The following is a 22497-nucleotide window of genomic DNA, read 5'->3' on the forward strand; positions in this document are numbered from 1 at the left end:
GGGCCGACATGGGGGTGGAGGAAGAAGGGTTCGAGGAAAAGAGAAACGGAGTTTTGAAAGCTACTTGGTGGCGCTAGCATAGAGCTGGGGGGGAGGGGGGGGTCAGAAGCTGGGTGGGGAGAAGAAGAGGGGACAGTTCCAAGGTTCGCCTACTTTTGTAGTGGGGGCGGGCAGGCGTTGGCCCCTTTAAGATCCACCCTCCCTCTTCCCCTCCACAGCCCCCCCCAGTCTTTCCCTCCCTCTCTTAGAGGCCAATTTTGTTAATTAAATGTTTTGTTTGCGACGCAGCTCTCATTCATTGCGGACACGTCATTCGGAGCAGATCTAAGCCAGAGACCAGATCTCATTAGATAAAGCCCATCAGAACTAAGAAAATGGAGGAGCCACTAATTAAAGCTTTTAATTGTGCGGATTCGCTGCAGCAAGGCAGCCGCTTTATCTGAAATCTTGGAGGGAGAGGAGGCAGAAGACCAGTTCTGCCCAATAGACACTTGGTCAGGAAGAGGGAAGGGACTAGGGAAAAGCTGTGCCCCCCCCCCCCCCCACCACACATCCCAGCCCTGCTTCCCCTCAGCTTTTTAGCCATATCTTGGTAGTTTTCAAAAGCTCACACCTCCAAGTCAGGCAGCTTAAAGCCCCTTAATAAATGGCTCTGTGGTCCCAGTCGGGGCCGAGGAGCCGAAGGGCCCCCTTCACCTGGCATCTGGCAAGCGGATTACTCTGCTCTTCAGTGGCCATCCTTGCAGAATTCAAAGCTCCTCCAACAAGTGGACTGGGGAGGAGATTGGGGAGGGAGTAGCTGAGAGGAAAAGGACGCGCGCCAGCTCCTCACCTTCCCACCCTTCTGGCACCTTGATGGGCACAGGGAGGAACACTGAAGGAAGACTTCAGAGATTCCTCAACCTGGGGGTGGGGGAGGCTCAGCTGTTGATGAGCTCTGAAAGGAGTGGGAGGCGATGATCAATTCCGTACTGAGCTAGAACTCATCTCTCCCGGGAGAGGTCTAAGCTTCTCAGGGTAGCATGTAGTTCAAGAGCAAGCCTGGCTCCCGTTTTCAAAATCAGAGGGGGAAAAAAATGAGAAAATGGACCCAGTTAATTAAGGCATGGTGCTGGGTACACATCTTCCATTGCTCCATTAAGCCAGTTGAAAACACCAAATGGGCATTTATATTTGGTCCCAAGAATAGGGAAAGCAGGCAATTCCCAGAAAGCCACTTGCCTAAACTTGTCCTGAGGGAATGCAAGTGGACCCATCTTCTTTTTAATTAGTGGTAATCAGAAGCAAAGGTTTTTTGAAGGCACTTGACAGGAGGTGAATCTGTACCATTCCCGGCATCTGAATAGCACTCTCAATTTTTCCACTTTAAGTTACCCTCCCGTCTTACCAGTTTTGCTCTCTATTTAATTACAATACTGTCAAAGCTCAAAGCTCATGGCATTGCTTGGAAGGAGGACCAGAAAGCATTACACCCATGCTCCTGTTGATTTTCCAACATTTACTTCTAAAAGAACACTTAGTGAAATTAATGCTGCCATCTTAATTTAAAAATAAAAGCCCTCTCCCTTCCTATATTTCTTTTACTTGGCTGATTGAGGATGCCAGCAGAGTGGACATAGGTTGCATTATCGGAATAACCAAATGTCATTTTGCTCCATCATTTTAGATTAATGATACCACTGGGGTAAACATACACACACTCAGCTCTGAACTGCACTGGGATCTTTTGCACTTTTAGATGCAGAGTTGAGGGAATCACAATGGAGCTAAACTTTGTACAAAAAAACCTCACCCACTGATTTACCCGCATTGAAGAGAGCAACATTTTCTACTAATATCTATAAAGAAAACGGTTTAGGACAGAAATTGAACTAGAATGCAATTCTTCGTAAAAGTGAGCGGTTCTCTAATATCAACGGTGTGCGTGTGGGTTTTTTTTTTTTTTAATTACTGGATGTTGAAACAGAACACCTCCTAGAAGCATTCATGTGCATCAGTCTATCAAACCATTTACTCAAATTAAATGTGTAATCCTTCAAATGCCTCCTTTCAAATTAATGAGTTTAAGTAGCTTGAGTTCACCTGAAAAGATCCTATAGGCACCTGACCTCCTGAATTCTTTCCATTAATTGCACTGAAACTTGTTGGAAAAGACTGCTTACATGGGTATATGAATGTTCCTATACATTGCTTTAAAATGCAAGATTAGTATAATTCTATAGCCTCTTTTCCTAAATCTCTTTTGGGGATCAAAGGTAGTGATACAAACGACAACAACAACAAACCCCAAATCTGCACATTCCTCAATTGAAAAACCTGCAAATTCTATATCGCAAACCACACACTAACATTGAGTACTACAAGCCTTCAAGTAATAGTACACAAAGAGAAACACTACCATTAAGGATTTCGGGGTTTTTTTTTGGGGGGGGGGGAGAGGTAGAGTTTGCTCTAAGAAGAATTACAAGTCTTTAAACTGATGGGTAATCAGCATTTTTCACAAGGAGCACAAAGAATGAGTCACAGTTTTCCACTCAAAAAAGTTTTAAAGTGCTTACGTAAATATAATTAGCCATCACCATAGGCAAATCATTTCTCGCTAACTACACTTATTTGTAAGTCAATCTTTTGTCTCTGAGTTTCTATGTAGGTCCCTACCTTGCTTTAAGGTAGCAGCCTAACTCCCACTTTTCAACTGAGGATCCAGTTGGGGCAGACGACTTAAAATTTTGGTCAGGAGAGTACCCAACCTTTGCACACCTAAAGGCCCAGTCCCACCAGATGGACAGAGTCTTAGTATAGTTTTTGCCGTTAATTTATTATTTAAAAAATGGAAGATTAACACGTTCGTCTTGAAACCCTTAAATCCGGCCAATCAGAAGGTTTTTGTGGTGGAGGCTACAATATATTCTCATAGGTGTCCAGTTCCTCTCCTTAAAACCCTTGGTAACCTTTGGCCTTGCCATTGCTCTGCTCACCCATCTCGAGGAAAGGCAGCCAAGTCTTACCTAATGTAGTCATTTCTGCAAAGGATCATGCCGCTCTTGGTATAACAGGACGTGCCGATGTCGCCCAGCTGCGCCTGGCAGCAGGAGCACTTGAGGCACCGGCTGTGCCAGTAGCTGTCCATGGCATAGAGCAGAAAGCGGTCCGCAATCTTGCCCCCGCAGCCTGCGCACCGCTTCCAGGAGAGGGAGCCGGCCGTCACCGGGGGCGGCTGTGAGCTGCTGCCCGGATTCACCATGGTCTGCAGAGGGCGGGAAGGGGACCGGGAGAGAAAGACAAAACAGGGGCAATGCAAAAGTTAGTAATCGCCGCGCGCGAGAGAGACCGAACATGTCCCCCCCCCACCCCCCCCCCCCAACTCCCCGAACTGTTGGAAGGAAGCAGCGGGGCAACCGCGCGAAAGAGGGTGAGGGGGAGAGGAAAGGAGGGAGGATCGCCGGCAGCAGCCGCCTGTTTACTTTTCTCAAGCTTTGTTCTGGGGCCACGAGCTCCTCTCAACTTTCCAGCGCTCGCCGCCGCTGACAATTTCAGCTTGGGTACTGTCAAAACTCGGAGAGCGAGGCTCGGAGGCGCGCTCCACCCCTCGCGGCGCCTCCTCCCAGCCCCCGCCTCCGCCCACTGCCCCCTCCTCCCTCCTTCGCCGCCCGCCTCCAGCAAATGAGGGTCAAACCCACCCACCGCCGCGCCCGGCCCCTCCCCGGCCCCAGCCGAGCCGGGAGAGCTAGCCGAGGGGAGTGGGGAGGCGGCCCCCGCCGGAGCCACGTTCTCTCCCGAGCTCTGCCCTGGGAAGTGCAGCTGCAGTTCACAAGTTGGAAATAGTTGGGTTTTCTGAAAGGGAGGGAGGGAGGGACCGGCAGAGGGGAGAGGGAGAGCGTGATGGTGGGAGGGGAGCGAGGGGACGCGAGGGAGGGGGTGCGGTGTGTAAAGTTGCGAAACTGGTTTTTCGTATTTTAAACAGCACCTTTCACATGCCATTGTGGTGACCGCCATCTCCCATTATTGTTCCAAATCTCATTTCATTTTGAAGATCAATGAGTGTTTTCTCTGGGTTTTCAGGACACAGGCAAGAATAATAGATCATTGAACTTTAGGATGCCTGTTAACTTCCTATACAAACACTCTCCACTTTGGTCTCACTAATCTGCCCTTGATCAGCAATTTAAATGCTAAAGCTTTGTTCCTCCAAAGGGGGGAGGGGGGGCGTTACAGATAATATGCGGGAAGGCACTATTAAAGGATGCACAAGTTACATAGGAGCCAGTCCTGCTGTCACCAAAAACTGCTTTTAAAAATTCCCTACTCTTTCTAATGAATGTCACGAGAAGCAACTGGGGTATAATATAGGAATCAATTTATAAAGCTTAGCCTAAACCGATTAATTTGTTGCCTCCAATCCTGAGTCCAATAAAGTCCTAGTGTTCCTCCAGTCACTTATTCTATAAAAAGATCAAGTTATTTACTGCCAATTAAGCAGCCTGTTTTGTCTTTGTCCTCTGTAAGCCGAGAGTGTAGGCTCCCCCCGAGGCTCCCGGCTATCTGCTCAAGACGTTCAGCTGATACCTCAGAAGGGAGAGGGCGAACTTTGCCTGTCCCCGGCCCAACTTGGCTGCTGCAAAAAAACCAGGGGAAGGGAACGAAACAAGGACTCGGGTTCCTTAAATAGGCCGATTTTAAACACATTTCCTCCGAAAGAGTCCCGGAACGTGTGTCCAGTGACCGCACAATAAACCAGAATAAGAACTGCACCAATTAAGCTGTAACAAAACCCTGAGACTTTGGAAACAGGACCACTCTAAAACCCATTAGCATTGCATTTATCCGAATGCATCATACCTTTATGTAAATTGATTTATCTGATGCATTTACTCGAGGAATTGCTTTTTGTTACAATTTCAGCCCTAACCCAAATGAATCTGCATTTCCTGCCCGAGGTCTTTAAACTGTTTCCCCCAACGTTTTAATCGCTCCGAATTCCTTTTTAAAAGGGGAGAGGGAGGGAGGAGATTCCAAGCTCTTCCCCGCCCCCATCTTTGGTGAGAGGTAAATATATATGTATATTTTTTTGAAAAGGAAACATTACACTGAGAAAAGCATCCAGTAACCCCATTAGCTAAAGCTCTTAAGGACAAGCAATACCTTAATGCTGATTAAATCTAAAAGAGATGAATCAAGAGGACTGACCAGAAACTGACTCCCCTGATAACTAAGGACGGGCCCTCATCAAGTTTCATTTAGAGTTGGAAAAAAAAGAAAGCTTTTAAGTTAAATAGGCTTATACTCTAGTAATTACATAGCCAAGCAATTTAGGTCCTGGGATAGTCAGTGAAATAGAAAGCAGAACTGGCAGCTAGAGGCAAAATCTGCCCCCCTTTAACAACGTCTCTGGTGTTTTTTAATGGAGACCAGGGGAGGGACAAACGTAGCGCTGGCAATTTGTAGTACAAAAATGGATGCTTAATTCATGTCTTGATTTTAATTAGGTGATTCACCGGATTTCTCCTGGATTGGAACAAAAGACTTATAAGCCAAGAGGAATTTTTGAAAAGAACCAGCAATACTGAATCCTGCTCACTTAGACCCTTTCTGCCACTGTTTCAAAAATAGTGTTTACTGGGGGGGGGGGGGGGGAACCGTGACTATTTCCCCCACACTACTTCTCATACTTAAACCCTCATTTAAGCACCTCCTGCCTTTCCCTTAGGAACTGAAAATATCCCCACCCCCCTCCAAGGTCCCCACCAGCCCGGTCTCCAAGAAGAACCCTTTTGTAAGCAGGAACCGCTACAAAGCTGGCTGCCCTCCGTGCTAGCTCGCAGGCCGGCCTCGGTAGTTTCAGACTCGCGCATTATCTAAGCCGACGTATTGTTTACTTGCAATTTGGGACGGTCAAGGGAAGGAAGCCAAAGAAAACAGCCCTGGCCCAAATCGGCCCCCTCCTCCCTCCCCCCCCCTCCTTGCCCGCGGCTCCCCAGCCGTCCCCTTACCTGCTTTTCCCCTATATTGCAATACTGCGAGAGGCGGCGGCGGCGAAAAGCGAGCGAAGCCGCTCGGCTTCCAAGGAAGGGGCGCCTGGGCTGGCGGAGCTGTAGGGAGGGGGGATGTTCTCGCAGAAGCAGGAAAGGGGAGGAGGGGGCTAAGGGCTGCTTTTTTTTTTTTCCCTTTTTTTTCTTTTTTTTTTTTTTTTTAACGCGTCGCTCTGAGGCTGGGTTGGGGGGCCCCGCGTAAGTGGCGGGCGGCCGGGAGCAGGAGTGTCAATCTCAGTCCTCGGCGTTCTCCTCCGCCTCCGGCTCCGCGCGAGCAGCTGCAGGAGCCCTCGGCCCGCGCGGCGCGGCTTCAGGCGCGGCGCAGCGGCAGCAACTGCTGCAATCGCTGCTGCAAGTTTGGCAATGTGGCTTCACTTTGTATATTCCCCCGCCCGGCGGCCCCCGCCCCCGCCCGCGCGCCTCCCGCTCCTCCTCCTCCTCCTCCTCCTCCTCTTCCACCGCCTTCCTCCCTCCCGCGCGCTCGCTCGCTCGCTCGGGGCTGGCGGCGGCGGCCGCTCGGCCGAGCTTCCTGCCCCTCCAGCCGGGGCGGGGGGCAGCCGCAGAAACAACAGCCCCGGAGCGGCGGCGGCAGGCGCGGAGCCGGGAGGCGGGCGCGCCCAGGGGCCGGGAAGCTGCGGCCGGCCGGGGCCCGGCGCGCTGGAGCCTGCGCCGCTGCCCGGGCTGCTGCCGGAGCTGCTGCTGCCCGGCTCGGAGGAGGAGGAGAAGGAGGAGGCGGCGGCGGCGGCGGCGGCGCTGGCCTCTAGCCGGCTCGCTCGCTCCCTCCGCGGCGCTTACACATGTGTTACTGACAGAGCAAAATCCCAACTACTCCCCGGCTCTGCCGCCGACGTCAGCGACCCTCAGCCACTGGGCGGCCGGATTGTTCAGGCGGAATAATAAAACCTGCCAATCCGGGGAAGGACAAAGGGATGACTGAAACTAGACTCTGGGGGCGGGGAAGAGAGGGAGGCGGTGGAGCGGGAGGTGGAAGGAGAGGGGAAGGGCCGGAATCAGGTGGGAAGCGGCGACCCGGGCGCCGGGGACCTTGCCGGGCTGCCCTCCGCCGCCCCGGATCGAGAGCGGAGGCGTCGGGTGCCGCTCCGGCCTGCCCAGCGCGCGGAGGACCCTCGGGACCCGCACCCGCCCGCCCCTCGGGGATTGCCCTCCCCTCGCACCGACACGAGCCCCTTAGGAAACTTAACTTCACGTCTCAGAAATAGGTCTCTTCCTGTTTGGGAAGAAAAGTCTTCCCGAAATCCTAGGGCGGTGGACTTCACACACACGCAGAAGAGGTTTTGTTTTTGTTTTTTAATTCGCGGTGTTGGAGGTTGATGAGCCTCAGTGGAAGTTCAGTTAACAAGGTAAAGACAGTGAATCAGTAGTTCTTAAGTACTCCCTCCTTACCCTCTTCTCCCACATTAGCCGGAGTTAAAGAGCCTCGTAGGCATTTCAGAGATACTTGTCAATTGTCGGTGAAAAAAAAGATCACAGCCCTTACTTCGGAAGTTGAGGGAAACTTCAGGAAGTCTTGCCCTCCATCCACCTCACTGTGGAGGATGAGAACCCCACTTTCTCATAGCCCCCCAAAAGCAACAGAAGTAATTGCAAAATTTCCCAAACTCACAGCCTCTGGAGAGTACGAAAGGTCACTTCTGGTATAAATTTAACTGTTGAGGAATGCTTTTAGGTCTCTTTCCAGGGCCCAAGCTCAGCCTAGATGTTTGAATACCTAGTCATTCAACTTTATCTACTCTGCCAAATAGGTTTAATAAATTTCTGATCTGAGGCTAATATTAGGTCTGATTATTATTAGTACGTTCCAGAGAGATTTTTCTGGGGGAAATTATCATGAAAGTGCAAAGCCCTTCTGCTAAGTATCATTAAGTAAAACCAGCCTTATGGGACAAGTTTTCATATTGTATTACACACAGTACTGCTGGATTGAGGAAAGGGACCTGCAGAAGAATCTGGCTAGACAATGCAGTTGTTAAACATCTATGGTTTTACTATCTGTTTGGGGGATTGCTGTCTTTCAAACCATCAAAATTAAGGCTGCAAAAGAAACAATATTCATTGCCTGTAATGTCAAGCAGAGGACATTTTAAATACCAATTAGAATAGTCATTTCTTTATATTTCTAGCACCTCAAAATTAAATGACTTACTTTTATTGATTGGTATTGAATTTTTATGAACCAGTCACTTTGTGCACGTATGCGAAACATTTTTTTAAATCATTCAAAGTATAATAGTAATTAAAATGTCCTGTACAGAAAACAGCTGCAGATGAGTGTGATTAAAGAAGCCCATCTTAAAAGATGTAATGTTCCTTGAAGGTTAGTAAAGAAAACTCAATTAAACCAAATGAGGAAAGGAACCCCATAAACAAATAAAAAACACACATTCTAATTCCCTGCTTCAGTTTCAATTTGTTAATAATTTATAATAATCAAAACGAGATGACACAAGACCTTAGTGGGCTACAATTATGATTTGTCATGTACAAATAAGTTTCCTGCTGTGGCCCCTAATTTTCTTATCTACCAATGAAGGAATTAAGCCAAATGGTCTTTATGTGTCCTTTTTTAAAAAATGATTTTCTCAAATAGAACATATAATATATAGGCCTGTAATGAATTGTGGTATTTCCTGAAGTATGTACACTAAAATGAAGTCTTTATTTTAAAATGAAATGTTAGAAATTTAATCAAACATCAGATATCACTGAGTGATTCTCCAAAGCATCCATGTAGTTTTGTGGGTGGAAGGAAGGAAGGAAGGAAGGAAGGAAGGAAGGGAGGGAGGGAGAAAGGAAGGGAGGGAGGGGGAAAGGAGAAAAGCATGGGTAAAACTTTGAATACAGATCTCTAGGCTAGAAGGGGCCTAGGAGGTAGTTTTAGTGTTTTGGCTCTAATTGTGTGTGGAATGAGGTCTTAACACATGTCCCGGTAGATTGGAGTAGGTGGGAGTATGTTACCAGAGAGCTTTATTTGCTGATGTTGTGGTTATAGAAATACAAAAGCGATAATGGCTAACAGTCTCTTCTGAGGGGTAGGAAGTAAATACAGTCACTGTAATCAAAATTCAGGTGTACTTTAACCACAGCGCCACCTCTGGGTAGTCTTTATTTCTGCATGCTTTGCATGTGGCTGTGCTTTCTCATCCGAGTAGCAAGATCTGTGGGCTGAAAGTGCCTGCTTAGATGAGGTAGGGATGTCGATCTTTTATTTCCACTGGTGCTAAACTCACAAAAACCGTGTAAACACACACAAGTTTATTATGGATAAAGGAATTCTGTATTCAGGTATTCCTTAAACGAATATAAAACAGTGCTCAAGGTAATAATACTGGTATATAGTAAGATTGCCTAAATGCAAAATAATAATGTTATATTGTGCCCAACAGTTCAAGAAAATTCTGCTGGCATGATACTTTCCTTATCTAGCCTACTCACCTACAGCAAGAAATAAGAATACAGTGTTTCGGAAAAGAAAGAAACTCAAATTGTTCCTTTCTTGAATCCTAATTAAATATAGGAACCATATTGATTCCAGATCAAGCCCTCATTCCCCTGATTCACCCCAAATTGATTTGTCCATACATTCCCTTTTTCTTATTTCAGTCCTGCAATCATAATCATCCTTCCTTTCTCTAAGTGACAGTTCTCTAAGATCTCCTATGAACAACCAGAAGTTCCACACAGACCCAAGTTGCCTTCCGTGCCTAGAGAACAGCCCGACTATTTATTTGATGCTAATAGGGTAACCTCCCTGACAAAATGCCTCCAGCCCTTTCTCAGAAAATATGTTTAAAAATTTTAAAGTTGGGGTGCCTGGTGGCTCAGTTGGTTAAGTGGCTGACTCTCGATTTTGGCTCAGGTCATGATCTTACGGTTGGTGGGTTGGAGCCCCAAATTGGGTTCTGTGCTGCTGGTGCGAAGCCTGCTTAGGATTCTGTCTCTCTCTCTCTCTCTCTCCCTCTCTCTCTCTGTCCCTCCCCCACTCATGTCATGCTCTGTCTCTCTCAAAAATAAATGACTAAACTTTAAAAATATACGTATTAAGAAAAAGGAACAAAAGAAGAAAGAATATTTTAAAAAATAAAGTCAATGCAAAACTCTTTTGAAGGCATCCCTTTTAGGAAAAAAACTTAAAAAAAAAATCCACCTACCTTTATTACTGCCATCATAGAGATCCCTTGAAATCAGAAGTTTCAGCCAAGGTGAATCTGAAAAGCTTTAGTCTAGGACAATTCCAAAATGTAAAAGATGCGGAAAGAGGAGGGAACAGTAGTTACACAGATGTAACGGAAAATCCAAGGAGGGGAATGGCAGTTATGTCCCCGCCAGTGTCTTAGGGTGGTGGTGTTGGCTTGGGGGTGGGGGGGGCACTGCACGGGAAGTAGAGGCAGAGAGACCACTGCCACCTTTAAGCATAAAGATTTATGGAGATCTCAACTTACCTAAGAGACTACATCTCAAAGAACCACAGCTTGGCTTTAAATACTAATAACAATACTTTAAATTTACTGACCTCCTTTTGCCCATAGTTCTCAAAATTTCTTGTCCATATCTCACTAAATGTTTCATGTGATAAAGGAGTAGGTTCTTGCTGTGTTAGGACATTCTCTTCCGCTCTTTCTTCCTTTCTTTCTTTCATTCTTTTTTAAAGCAATCTAAATGTCTATATTTGGTAAATGTCCCCCCTGATTATGTTAATCAGTATTTTGAAAGTTCTACCCTAACCTCTTTTTTTGTAGGGTAATGTCAAAGCATAGCGACGAAGTTGATTTTATCACAATAAAATAATTAAAAGGTCACGAGGAAAATGAAACAGCATTGATATTGCTGTGATTAGAAATATAATTTAAGATGTAGATTTTCCTTTTAATTATTCTACTTGATTAGGACGTTTGAAACTCCTGGGGATGATGGGAAAGGAGAAAAAGATGATGAGAAAGAAAAAAAAAAAATCTGTGATACATGATTTTGCCCGATGTAGGAAGGCTACTTTTATTAGTGTGGCAAGAGATTACTCACTTTCTTCATATATGTTTTTTAGGGTAGGAACAGGACTTTAAATATCCCCCAAATCTACAGCAAATCTTGATATATGAATATGTTCCATAGTGATGATATTACAGAAAAATTATTTGGCTTACTCACTCACCACTTCCAGGACTGAATTCTGTCAACAGTATTCAAGCACAAGGGATATTCTGCATATATCATTGCAGATATATTATCAGACTATATATGTGAGTATATTATATGTTCATTAGGGTCTTATGAATGGTCTACTAGGTTGACAGACAATGCTTATTAAAGTCAAATTAAATCTTATTGCGGATAAATTTAATTTTGTAATAGATGCAAAAGAGGGTATGTAGATGACTGGGCCATCTGTGTATATGTGAGGTGGTCATTACTACGAATATATATTAAAATTATAAATCCAGTAGAAAATAGCAATTTCATTCAACATTAATTACTGTTCCTCTCCAAGACGATGGAAATGAGCATTTATGGTAGAGAAACGAAAGCATTAAAACATAGTTCATCTGCCCCGCTTATGTTCCCACTAACTATTCTTGGTAAAAGAAAGGCTAATAATTCAGAAATTTCAAGTGCCCCAAACCACAGCTCCTTTAGTTGGAGTAATTACAGTATTTTATATACAGTATTATATACTGTATTTAATTACAGTATTGATATAATTTTAATTTTACAGTATTGATATAATTAAGCCTTTTCTCTCTGTACATTTGTAATAAAATGTAATATTTTAAAGTATAATAGTGGTCTCTGTTCACTCACAAAAAAAAAAAGTTGATGAAAACATGATAATGTTTATTCATCTAATTGTAATGAATGACCGTGGTGGAATTAGGCCAGTTCAATCCATAGCTGTCCGTAGACTTGAGAAACACATATTTCTACTCTATACAGTGCCATAAATTTTTTAGAATAAAAAGAACAACCGATATGGATTTTTTTAAATAATAAAATTGGATAACTCAATTGACCAAAATGTGCTCCCTCCACACAGAGGTACACATTATAACGTCACCATTTATATTTCTCAACATAAATCAAATTTCATAATAAAATTGTTTTTGATGAATCACCACTTCTTTCCTAGGTTCAAAACATTCTGACAGAGAAAGCAAATTTGTCGATTTCTCTGTATGATAAGAAATCACTGAAAATATATTTGAGATCTTGGGTCTAAGATGACAATTTTTGGAGGAAAGTTTCCTTTGAAGGGAAAATAATTTAAGTGAATTCACTTTAAAATTTGGGAAAACAACCCAAGAATAAAATAGACTTTCTTTCTAGCCTTTTTCCAGAGCCATCTGTTGTGTTCTCTGACAATAAGGGCAAGAGAAGTCATTACAGAACAATACTCTGGAAACAATTTGCTTCAAAGAAAGAATGAAAACTTAAACAACACTACCTTTGTACATGTTTGTTCTAATTAGAGGGTTAAAACATCCACGCATTGTGCCCAGATGCCTCTCTCTGTCCTGGTTTTATTGCTTTTCTCCACTGAGATAACATTTAACACTGCATTGAAATTCCTACTTACTGCTGTGTCCAGTAGTAAATCCTGGCACATTATTAGAATATCTGCCTGTTATCAGCTCAGTCAAGGAATGAATTATTGACTATAACTCATTGCTGGGAAGACTACGTATGACACTCCAGTGAAGTTTTGATAATTTCTAGAAGTCGTGGTAATTTATGGAGGGGGGTTTTGATTGATCTCCCACCACCTATTTTGCACCTATCAGTAAACAGGACACATATTGATGGCCTACTTGAACTACATTAACAATATAGGGAATTCACAATTGAAGCACTTCTTTTTTTTTTTTTCCAGTACAATTTCTATTAAGACAGTAACTCAGTTTCTATTAATTTTCTTATGTGAGGTTCACCCATGGGAGTGAGGAATCACAGATTTAGACTATTGACTGCATAATGTCACTATTCTATAATTATTTAGATATATTCCTCATTTGCAGTTGTATCAGACTCTGCCTTTTGGAAAGAAAGCCCTGAGACCACTGGAACAGATGAGGGTAGAACAAAATGTGTACTGTGAGATTTTAAGAATGTCTTCAGGTGTTAGGATACAGCTGACAGAATAAAAGAGAATTTTTAAAATTAGCAGGGAGTAGGTAAGTTACTTTATATTTGGAAAAAAAAGTTTGGAATTTATTTGATATAAAACTTACAGACACCATTTAATATGATGGTCATTTTAAAGTCCATTTGTCAGAACATTAAGTAATAATCACTAACAATCACAACTTTCTTTTAATTTGGGTTTATTTTCCTCCTGTCTCATTTTTGCTGCATTCTTCAAATTCAATTATTTCTCAGCATAAACTCTACTAGACAAATGGTTCCTTTATTTCTTTACTGAGTTTTCATCATTGTGATTTCATTATTGTTTTATTTGCTACAACAATTGCTTCTTAGAAAAACACCAGTATTTCCAAGTCCTCAACGTATACCATGGAATATAGCAAACAATATAAATAATAATTTAAAGTTTAATGCTTTATTTCCTAGATGACATTTAAAGCATGTGTGGATTTCTAGAAATTCCAACTCTTACCCAAATAGTATTAAGTAATCTGAGACAAAAATAATGGTGTCTCTCCTGCCAGTGCCATCAAGATTGGGGGCGGGTAATTTGACTGAATACTTGGCTTAAAGAAAATAATTCTTTCTTCATTTTATCTTAATTTAGTAGCTTCTAGCAGTCATCTAAACAATCTTAAAATTAAAAGATAATGTTAATGGGAGAGACTGTTGTCATAGGATAATGGTTTCCTGCTGCTAGATTAATGCAGTGGCAATAATACTGGAGCATTTATTGAAAATAAAGGGGAAGACAAAGCCAGGAGATTTATTTTTAAAGCAGGTGTCATGGATCCTATGACACTGTTGTGTTATAATTACTTTCTTTCAATTTTGCCAAATGGCTGATGGAAATGATCCCTTTTCCTGATAGATGTGGGGTGGCAGAATGACATTGGCTGGTACCTCCGTGACTGGAGGGTGCATCCTTTCTGACTGGAGGAACAGATTTGTTGTAATTCTTCCAATCAGAAGGCACCTTCTAAAGGCTATGCCATTTAAAGAAACAAATGCCACAATGTACAAATAAATGTGTCCTTTATCTAAAAAACAAGGCAAGCATCTACCTAACACTGTTATAGATCTTTCTAGAAACATTAATAAGCCCCCCTCCCCATATTGACAATGCCAAATACATGGCTCTCCAGCAAGCCCCAGGAATGGCCTACAGGACGAAAGTTGTGTGCATGGATTTCAGCCACTGTGGCCAACTGTCCTGGACTTACTTTCTTTGAATGCATATGATAATTTTGGACCAAGTAATAGACTTCTCCAAGTGGAATCCTCACAGGAATGCTGGGAAGTCAAAACTCTAAGATAGTGCTTAAGATTCCAACTCTCTGGTGTGCACCCCCTGTATAATCCTGTCTTCTTCAGTGTGGGTGGCCCTGACTTAATCAGTGGAATCCTTTTTAAAGAAGGCCTAGAAGTCAGAGACGGAGGCAGTCAGACAGATTCAAAGCCACAGAAGATGTTCTCCTATTGGCCAGGAAGGAGCAAACTTCCATATGTGAGAGACGTTATGGAGGGAACCCATGGAAGAATGTGAGTGGCCTCTAGGAGCTACAGCAGTCCCCAGTCAACAGGTAGCAAGGAGAAAAAGACTTTCGACCTAGAGCTGTAAGGACATGCATCCTGCCAGCAGCCAGTGAGCTCCGAAGAGGACCTTGAGACTCAGAAGAGATGGCCGTCCTGGCCGACACCTTGCTTTCAGCCTAGGGAGACCCTGAACAAAGAACCCAGCTATGCCATACTGGCGCTTCTAGCCCACAGAAACCCTGAGATGATAAATGGGTATTGTTTAAAGCCATTTATAGTAATTTGTTTTGCAGCAATAGAAAACTACTAAAATGCTGTGAGAAAATGCCAAATAGGCTATTTTGTTGCCACCTCTTTTCCTCTACCATGAATTATTCTATTTGCTGTATCCTACCACCCCTAGCAGAGTGGGGCAAAAAACTGGAGTAGCCTCACTATGCTCAGGGTGTTTATCAATTATTGTGTGTTAAAGGGTGGTACCTGCTATGAAGAAAAGCAAAGCAGGGGAAAAACACAGGGAGCAGGGGGGGCCCAGGTGGAACGGGTCCAGTGGTGGATTACACTATTACGTTGCTGAGTTGGGGGAGGTCTTGATGATAACATTTGTGTCCAGACCTAAAGGAAGTAAAGGAGCCATGCATCTGAAGGAAAGGGAGTTCCAAGCAGAAGCAGCTGCAGTGCAAATGCCCTGAGGCGCCATGCTGGATACAGTTGAGAAGCTGGAGGGAGGCCAGGTACCCTGGCTATAGTAGGAGAGATCAGGGTTTACGCAGGGGCAGGTGGGGGACTTGGGCTTTCACCTGGATTGAGAAGGGATGCTATCTGAGGATTCTGGCAGGAAAGAGAAAATCTGATTACATTTTAGAAAACTCCCTCTGGTTTCGTCGTTGAGGACGAACTATAGAGTGGGAAGGCCAAAGCCATGAGTCCACCAGACAGGAGGTTCTCGCAGTAATCAAACAAGGGATGCTGGTGGCTTGAAGCACAGTGATAGCAGAGGGAAGGTGAGAAGTGACTGGATTTTAGGTGTGTTTTGAGTACCTGTGGCAAACAGAACAATGATTTCTATTCCAAATTTCCTTTGATGCATCCATGTGCCCGTGACTCTTCTTTTGGGATTTTCATGTGTCATGACAGCTGTGAGTTCCCTTCTGCTCCTGGGAAGTTGGGCAGGGCTCCCCTCTCCCCACCCCACACCATCTACCACCCCCATATGATCCCCCTTCCTACATGCTGAGTTTATGTCAGAAATAGCCATAATATTGTTTTTCATTCAGTTCTTTCCATTTTAACCCAGAAAGGAGAAATAACAAATACAGAACCCCTCAATGTGTCCAGACACTGGGCTGTATTCTTTCCACATAGCAAACCATTTAATCTTATTAACAGCCTGACACAATCAGTCTCATTGCCTCCATTTAAAATTTTTTTTTAATGTTTTCTTTATTTTTGACACAGAGAGAGAGAGAGACAGAGCATGAGCGAGGGGGGTGGGGGTGGGGGCAGAGAGAGAGGGAGACACAGAATCCGAAGCAGGATCCAGGCTCTGAGCTGTCAGCACAGAGCCCAACACGGGGCTCGAACTCACAGACTGTGAGGTCATGACCTGAGCTGAAGTCGGACACTCAACCGACTGAGCCACCCAGGCACCCCTCATAGCCTCCATTTTAAAGTTGAAGAAACTCAGGGAAGCCTGGGTGGTTCAGTCGATTGAGCGTCCGACTTCAGCTCAGGTCATGATCTCACAGTCCGTGAGTTCAAGCCTCACGTCGGGCTCTGTGCTGTCAGTTCAGAGCCTGGAGCTTGCTTCGGATTCTGTGTCTCCCTCTCTCTCTTCTTCTCCTCCGCTTATGGTCTGTCTCTCTCTGTCTCTCAAAAAATGAATAAACCTTAAAAAAAGTTTTTTAATGGAAGAAACTCAAATCATGGAAGTGATCTCTCAAGATCACTGTTAAAGCTGAAGTTCAAAACTTGGAATTTGCAAAGATTTACAGGTTGAAGAAACCTTCCGTGGTCCACTCCTATCTGTTAAGAAATCAGTATATGGGTTTTGTTGAATAGATTTGTACAACTTTAGTTTCTAAGCCCATGGTTTTTCCTCCACAGTCGATGATTTTGTCCCCCAGTGGACATTTGGCAATGTCTGTGAGACAATGTCACAAGTAGGGGGGACAGAAAATCACTATTGACTTAAGTGAGTAGAGGCCAGGGATGCTACTAAACATCACAGAAGGCACAGGAAAGTCCCCTACAGCAAAGAATTATTCTACCCAAAACGTCAGTAATGTTGAGCTTGAAAAACCCTATTCTAAACCATGGTTATAGATCACTGGTGTCACGGTAGAAGTAACATTAGTTGTGTAATTTTTATTAATAAGTTTTTCATTAACATGTTTTAAACATGAGGAAGTTTCAGGGCGCCTGGGTGGCTCAGTCCGTTGAGCATCCAACTCTTGATTTTGGCTCAGGTCATGATCTCATGATCGCACTGATAGTGCAGAGCCTGCTTGGGATCCTCTCTCTCCCTCTCTCCCTCTCTTTCTCTCTCGCTCTCAAAATAAATAAGCATTTTAAAAAATGAGGAAATTTCTGTAGTCAGAGCAATTTTAGTGTGTTGGTTAGGATAAAGTTTATAGGGATCTAAGGAAGTTTTACCCAGTATGTCCTGTAGCACATGCTCAATGCATATCAGGTTTTAAGCTTATAAAAAAAGAAAATGTTAGAAACCTGAAGTGGAAAGTTTAGTGATTTCAAAGTACAAAAGCTAAACTGCAAAAATTAAAATTAATAAATGTCCAAGTATATGTCTACAAAGGTAACTGATTAACTTGGCACTTGCGATATAATTCAATTCTTATACGGGCACACTCACATTGTATTTATTGTGGGATGTTTTTGATGTGACTTTGGTAGGTATACCAAAAGTAAGATTTTCTAGGCTCTACAGAAGTCTGATCATGGTTTTGCAGTCATCATTTTAGAGAGTGACATCAGGAAACAGGACAAGACTATACCTGAAGGAAGTAAGGTGCTGAGTCATGCCCAGATTTGAACACACACACACACACACACACACACACACACACACACACATTTCAGGCAGCAGAAATAGCAAATGCAAAAGCTCTGGGGTGGGAATAAGCTTGGCATGCTCAATGTAAGCTGGTGTTGCTAGAATGGAGTATGTGGGACAGAAAATGAAACAGATGATTTTAGAGAGAGAGAGGCAGAGCCATTAGATTTGAATCTGAGCACAATGGGAAGCTATTGGAGAGTGTTAAGTCATGATGTCCTAATCAGATTTCATTTTTTTAAAAATTAACTGGGCTTAGGGAAGAATTGATATAAGGGATGTGTAGCAAAAATTGCTACAAGCTTACCCCAGGATCCATCCCCTCCTTCCTCTTAGAAATAAAACACCAGGGGCACCTGGGTGGCTCAGTTAAGCATCTGACTCTTGGTTTGGGCTCAGGTCATGATCTCAAGGCTTGTGAGTTCAAGCCGTAAGTTGGGCTCTGTGCTGACAGCTCAGAGCCTGGAGCCTGCTTTGGATTCTGTGTCTCCCTGTCTCTCTGCCCCTCCCCTGCTCTCTCTCTCTCTCTCTCTCTCTCTCAAAAATAAATAAACATTAAAAAAAACTAGTAAGCATTAAAAAAAAAGACTGCATTTCCCAAACTTCCTTTGCAGCTCCATGGAGCATGTTTGGACTGAGCTGTGGCCAATAAATAATATGCAAGGGGAAGTGTAGATAGGACTCCCAGGAAGGTACTTAATGAGAACTGCCTCAGGTGGGAAGGACCCATTTTTTACCCTCCAGATTTCCTCCTTCCTTAGACCTGAAATGTGGACCAAAGGGCTAAAATTTCACCAGCAGATGATGTGATGATGAAAATGGTGTACCAAGACAAAGCCTTGTACTGAGACAATGGAGTGGGAAAATAGAAGCTGTGGTAAAAGGTGGGTCCCTGGTGACAGTATGAAGTTGCCAAAACCACGCTGGAAAAGTTATTTCCAAACTGATGTGAGAAATGAACTCATCTTCTTTGGAGCATTGTTAACTTTTTAAACATAGAGTTGGAATCGATTCTACCGGACGCTGGAGGTAAAAGTGGAAGTGAGAGAATAGCAAAGAAATTATTGCAGTGGAAGATGAAAGTGGTGAGTGGTAAAAGTGGTGAGAAGTGTAACATTCCAGATGTACTTTGAAGATAGTGCACAGAGCATATACCAATTGAGAGGCTGTGTCAGGGGCTGAGAGACAGAACCCAATCAAGGATGATCTCTAGCCTTTTGGCATGAGCTAGAACGATAGTTATCTTTTCCCGAAGTGGAGAATACTGGGAAAGAAGCAGGATGAGGGGGTATAAATCAAGATTCTATTGTGGACCAAAACATAGTAAAGTTGAGATCCCCATTTAACATCCATGTGGTGAAGTTGAGAAGTCAGTTAGATACAATTAGAGATGTAAGCTCATGGGAGAGGTCTGAGCTCCATAAATGAATTTATATGTTCTCAATATATGGAAGGTGTTAAAACCATGATTAAAGCCATATAGAGTAAGTGTCAATAGAAAAAGGGCCAATGATTGAGCCCTAGAGTGTCTCAACTTTAGAGATTATGAAGAAGAGGAAGAGCCAATCTAGGGCCTATAAAGGGAAGGCAATAAAGTAGTAGGAAAACCAGAGGCCACGTGAAGAGAATGTTCTAGAAGAGAAAACTCATCACATCTTTAAAAGCTGCTGAGAGGCTAAGATGATGACTGAAAATAGATCACTGATTTGGCAAGATGATTTGACTGGGAAAGGAAGTACCCAACGAACTTTGTTTCCCCTTATGTCTCATTGGCTAAAATGAGGCCATATGCTTAGCCCTAAACCAATGGTGATTAAATCCCTGGGCTGTGGGAAATATCTTTCCTGGAATCAAGGATCTCTGCCTTAAAAAAAAATCAGTCATTGATAAGTAGAAAATTAGGGGCAGGGAAATGGCTCTATTGGCTGAGCAATAAAGTGTCTGCGATAATACTTTTTATTTTTACAAAAAAAATTCTGAACCTCGTCACACTGAGAGCTGGTACTACATTTCGCATAAGTAGTATAATGATCTGGCACCTTTTTTGCGATTGCTATCGATCCTATGCTGGGTTGTCAGGAATTTGTATACTTTAAAATAATCACCCCCATCTTCAAAAAGGTCAATATGCCAGAGACTGCATGGATTTTTTTTTCCTCTCCCTCTAAAACACTAGAGCCACCTGCTTGTCAGTCTTAGAAGAGTACACAAAGTTTGGTCACATGCATAAAAGCTAAAGTAACTACCGAACAAGTTTTGAGGGAAATGATGTTAGAGATTTAAAAAAAAAAAAAAGTGTGCCCAAGAGAATTCTCCACAGGAACCTTAAAATTCTGAGTCCCTCGGCTTCTGCTTCTCCATTCTCATGTGAAAACCCTCTTTTACTTGCCTTTACAAAGTTCCTTAATCATTCCATTGTCATTTGTCTCTAAGACCACAGTGGACTAGCCTCTCCGACTTTCTCACTCCACTGCCATAGATGGCAACTGTACTTACGAAACAAGTGGGTGGCTTTGGGAAGCAGGGAGTGCTGCCTTATTCATGGAAATTGTGATCCTATGGAATTAAGCCTGGCCTCACCCTCGTAATAAACTAATGAACGAAACATATAATATCCCTACTTTAGGAGTGCTACTTTGCCTCTCTAAAGAACACCTGAGGACACCAAAAACTGCTGCAGAAAACCAATAAGGAAATAAAGACCACGCGGCCACCATGGGTGAACCAAATATGTCACATGGTGCATAGCACTGAGTAGCTCCTCACTAAATAATAGCTCAATGAATACAAGAGGGAGCAAAGCATACAGAGGCGTCTTGCCCTAGTAATTCTTATAATGTAGTCTCAGGAGAAAGAGTTAACAGATAAACATCTAAAGGCAGGGAGAGAATTTTGCCATGCCATTTGTTTCAGCTGGGGAGCAAAGAGACAAAGGAGACTACTTGATGGCAGTGAGTAAAGTGAAAATCTATCAAATTCCAAGGTGAGGAGAGCTGTCAGGGATCCTCTGGTCCCACTCCCACATTTCACAGTGAAGTCAGTGAGGTGCACAGAGGTCTCCCATGCAGCAGACATTACCCAGCAAATTAGTGGCAGAACCTACCCTGGTCCCCAGGCCCCCTTCCCCCATTTCCTCACCTGGCTGTCTACACCCCCCTTGCAATGCCAAGACATGTTCCCCTGTATTGAAGGATAATTTGTCAAGAGAACAAGTATGAAAGCAACAACAGACCACACCCCATATTCTACTTTGCCTTCTGGATTCATGCTTTCATTCACCCTTCACTTTTGACTGGAGGTCATTAAGAATGGTTACCTTTGAATAATAATCTCTTTAAGTGCGTGACAGGTGCTGTTGTTTACCTTGCCAATAAATCATTCACCGCCATCCTCTTTCTCCTCTCCGGTGAAATTTTCAGTTTTGTTCAGGTATCCAGGGACCAAGCCACTTTACAGGGATCTGAGACCCTCCGCAGCCTCCAGAGGTGAATTGTGATTGGTCTAAGCCTGAGGCAATCCTTGCCAGTGATTGGCTTAAGAGCAGGAATGGGGCCTAGTTCTGGCCAATAAGATGTGAGAGGAGGTGAGCCTGGGGTTATTTCCAGGAAAGCGTTCCTTGCTCTTTAAAAAGTAGCGGAATAGGGGCGCCTGGGTGGCTCAGTCGGTTAATCGTCCGACTTCAGCTCAGGTCACGATCTCGCAGTCTGTGAGTTCGAGCCCCGCGTCAGGCTCTGGGCTGATGGCTCAGAGCCTGGAGCCTGCTTCCAATTCTGTGTCTCCCTCTCTCTCTGCCCCTCCCCCGTTCATGCTCTGTCTCTCTCTGTCTCAAAAATAAATAAACATTAAAAAAAAATTATTAAAAAGTAGCGGAAGAGAACTTTAAAAAAATAATAATCATTAAAAAAAATAATAATAAATAAGGGGCGCCTGGGTGGCTCAGTCGGTTAAGCGTCCGACTTCAGCTCAGGTCATGATCTCGCAGTTCATGAGTTCAAGCCTTGCATCGCACTCTGTGCTGACAGCTCAGAGCCTGGAGCCTGCTTGGATTCTGTGTCTCCCTCTCTCTGCCCCTTTCGCACTCATGCTCTGTCTCTGTCTCTCAAAGATGACTAAATGTTAATTTTTTTTTTTAAATAAAAAGTAGCAGAAGAAAAAAGCCGCATCTCTTTTGCCTTTAGATGTTGTTATTCCAGGATTAGATACTTGCCTCAGCCATCTAGGGACCATGGGAATGGAGAGGTAGCAACAACCTGTGTCTTGAATGATGGGGTTTGCCTGCATTAATGAAACCGGTAACTCCTCATCTCTAACTTCTTGTTATGTGATAAAATAAATACCCCCGTTGTTCCAGCCACGTTGGACGGGGCTCTGTGATCATAGCAGACAAAAGCATCCTAATTATTGTAGGATATTATAGAATAAGAACCCATCTTCAGAATTTCCAATAATCCTGAAGAGGTTTCTTTTGTTTTCTAAAAACAACAACAAAAACAAAGAGGGCTGTCTTTAGAGTGATGTTTCCACAATTAGGCTTGTGCGATTGCAAGGCCTCCCTGGTGGCAGGAGTCCACCATCCACCAGCGTTTAACACTCTTGTTTCCTGAATGTCTATTATTTTTAATGTGGGATTGTGGCCTGAGCCAAACCTTGTTTATACCATTAGGGTTTAACATGCCTCATGACGGTTGGGGTTTCTCCTATTTCTGA

At 43.7% G+C, this 22497-nt stretch overlaps 1 protein-coding gene across 4 annotated transcripts in view; it reads right to left on the minus strand.

The window, feature by feature from the left end:
- LMO4 (LIM domain only 4) overlaps positions 1-6833 on the minus strand; it is a 17257-nt gene extending 10424 nt beyond the window's left edge. Inside the window, exons 1-2 of one of the 4 annotated variants that reach the window (XM_047870956.1) lie at positions 5991-6833; positions 3009-3247 (exon numbers count right to left, since the gene is read on the minus strand). In XM_047870956.1, coding sequence (XP_047726912.1) covers positions 3009-3244 — 236 coding nt within the window. In that variant the 5' untranslated portion in view covers positions 3245-3247; positions 5991-6833. Of the gene's footprint in view, positions 1-3008; positions 3248-3464; positions 3621-3680; positions 5637-5990 lie in introns of those variants that run through there. The other 3 variants (XM_047870955.1, XM_047870958.1, XM_047870957.1) reach the window with 3 other exon arrangements.
- Positions 6834-22497: the final 15664 nt, after the last annotated feature.

Source organism: Prionailurus viverrinus, chromosome C1, assembly GCF_022837055.1.
Source record: "Prionailurus viverrinus isolate Anna chromosome C1, UM_Priviv_1.0, whole genome shotgun sequence".
NCBI classification, from domain to species: Eukaryota; Metazoa; Chordata; class Mammalia; order Carnivora; family Felidae; genus Prionailurus; species Prionailurus viverrinus.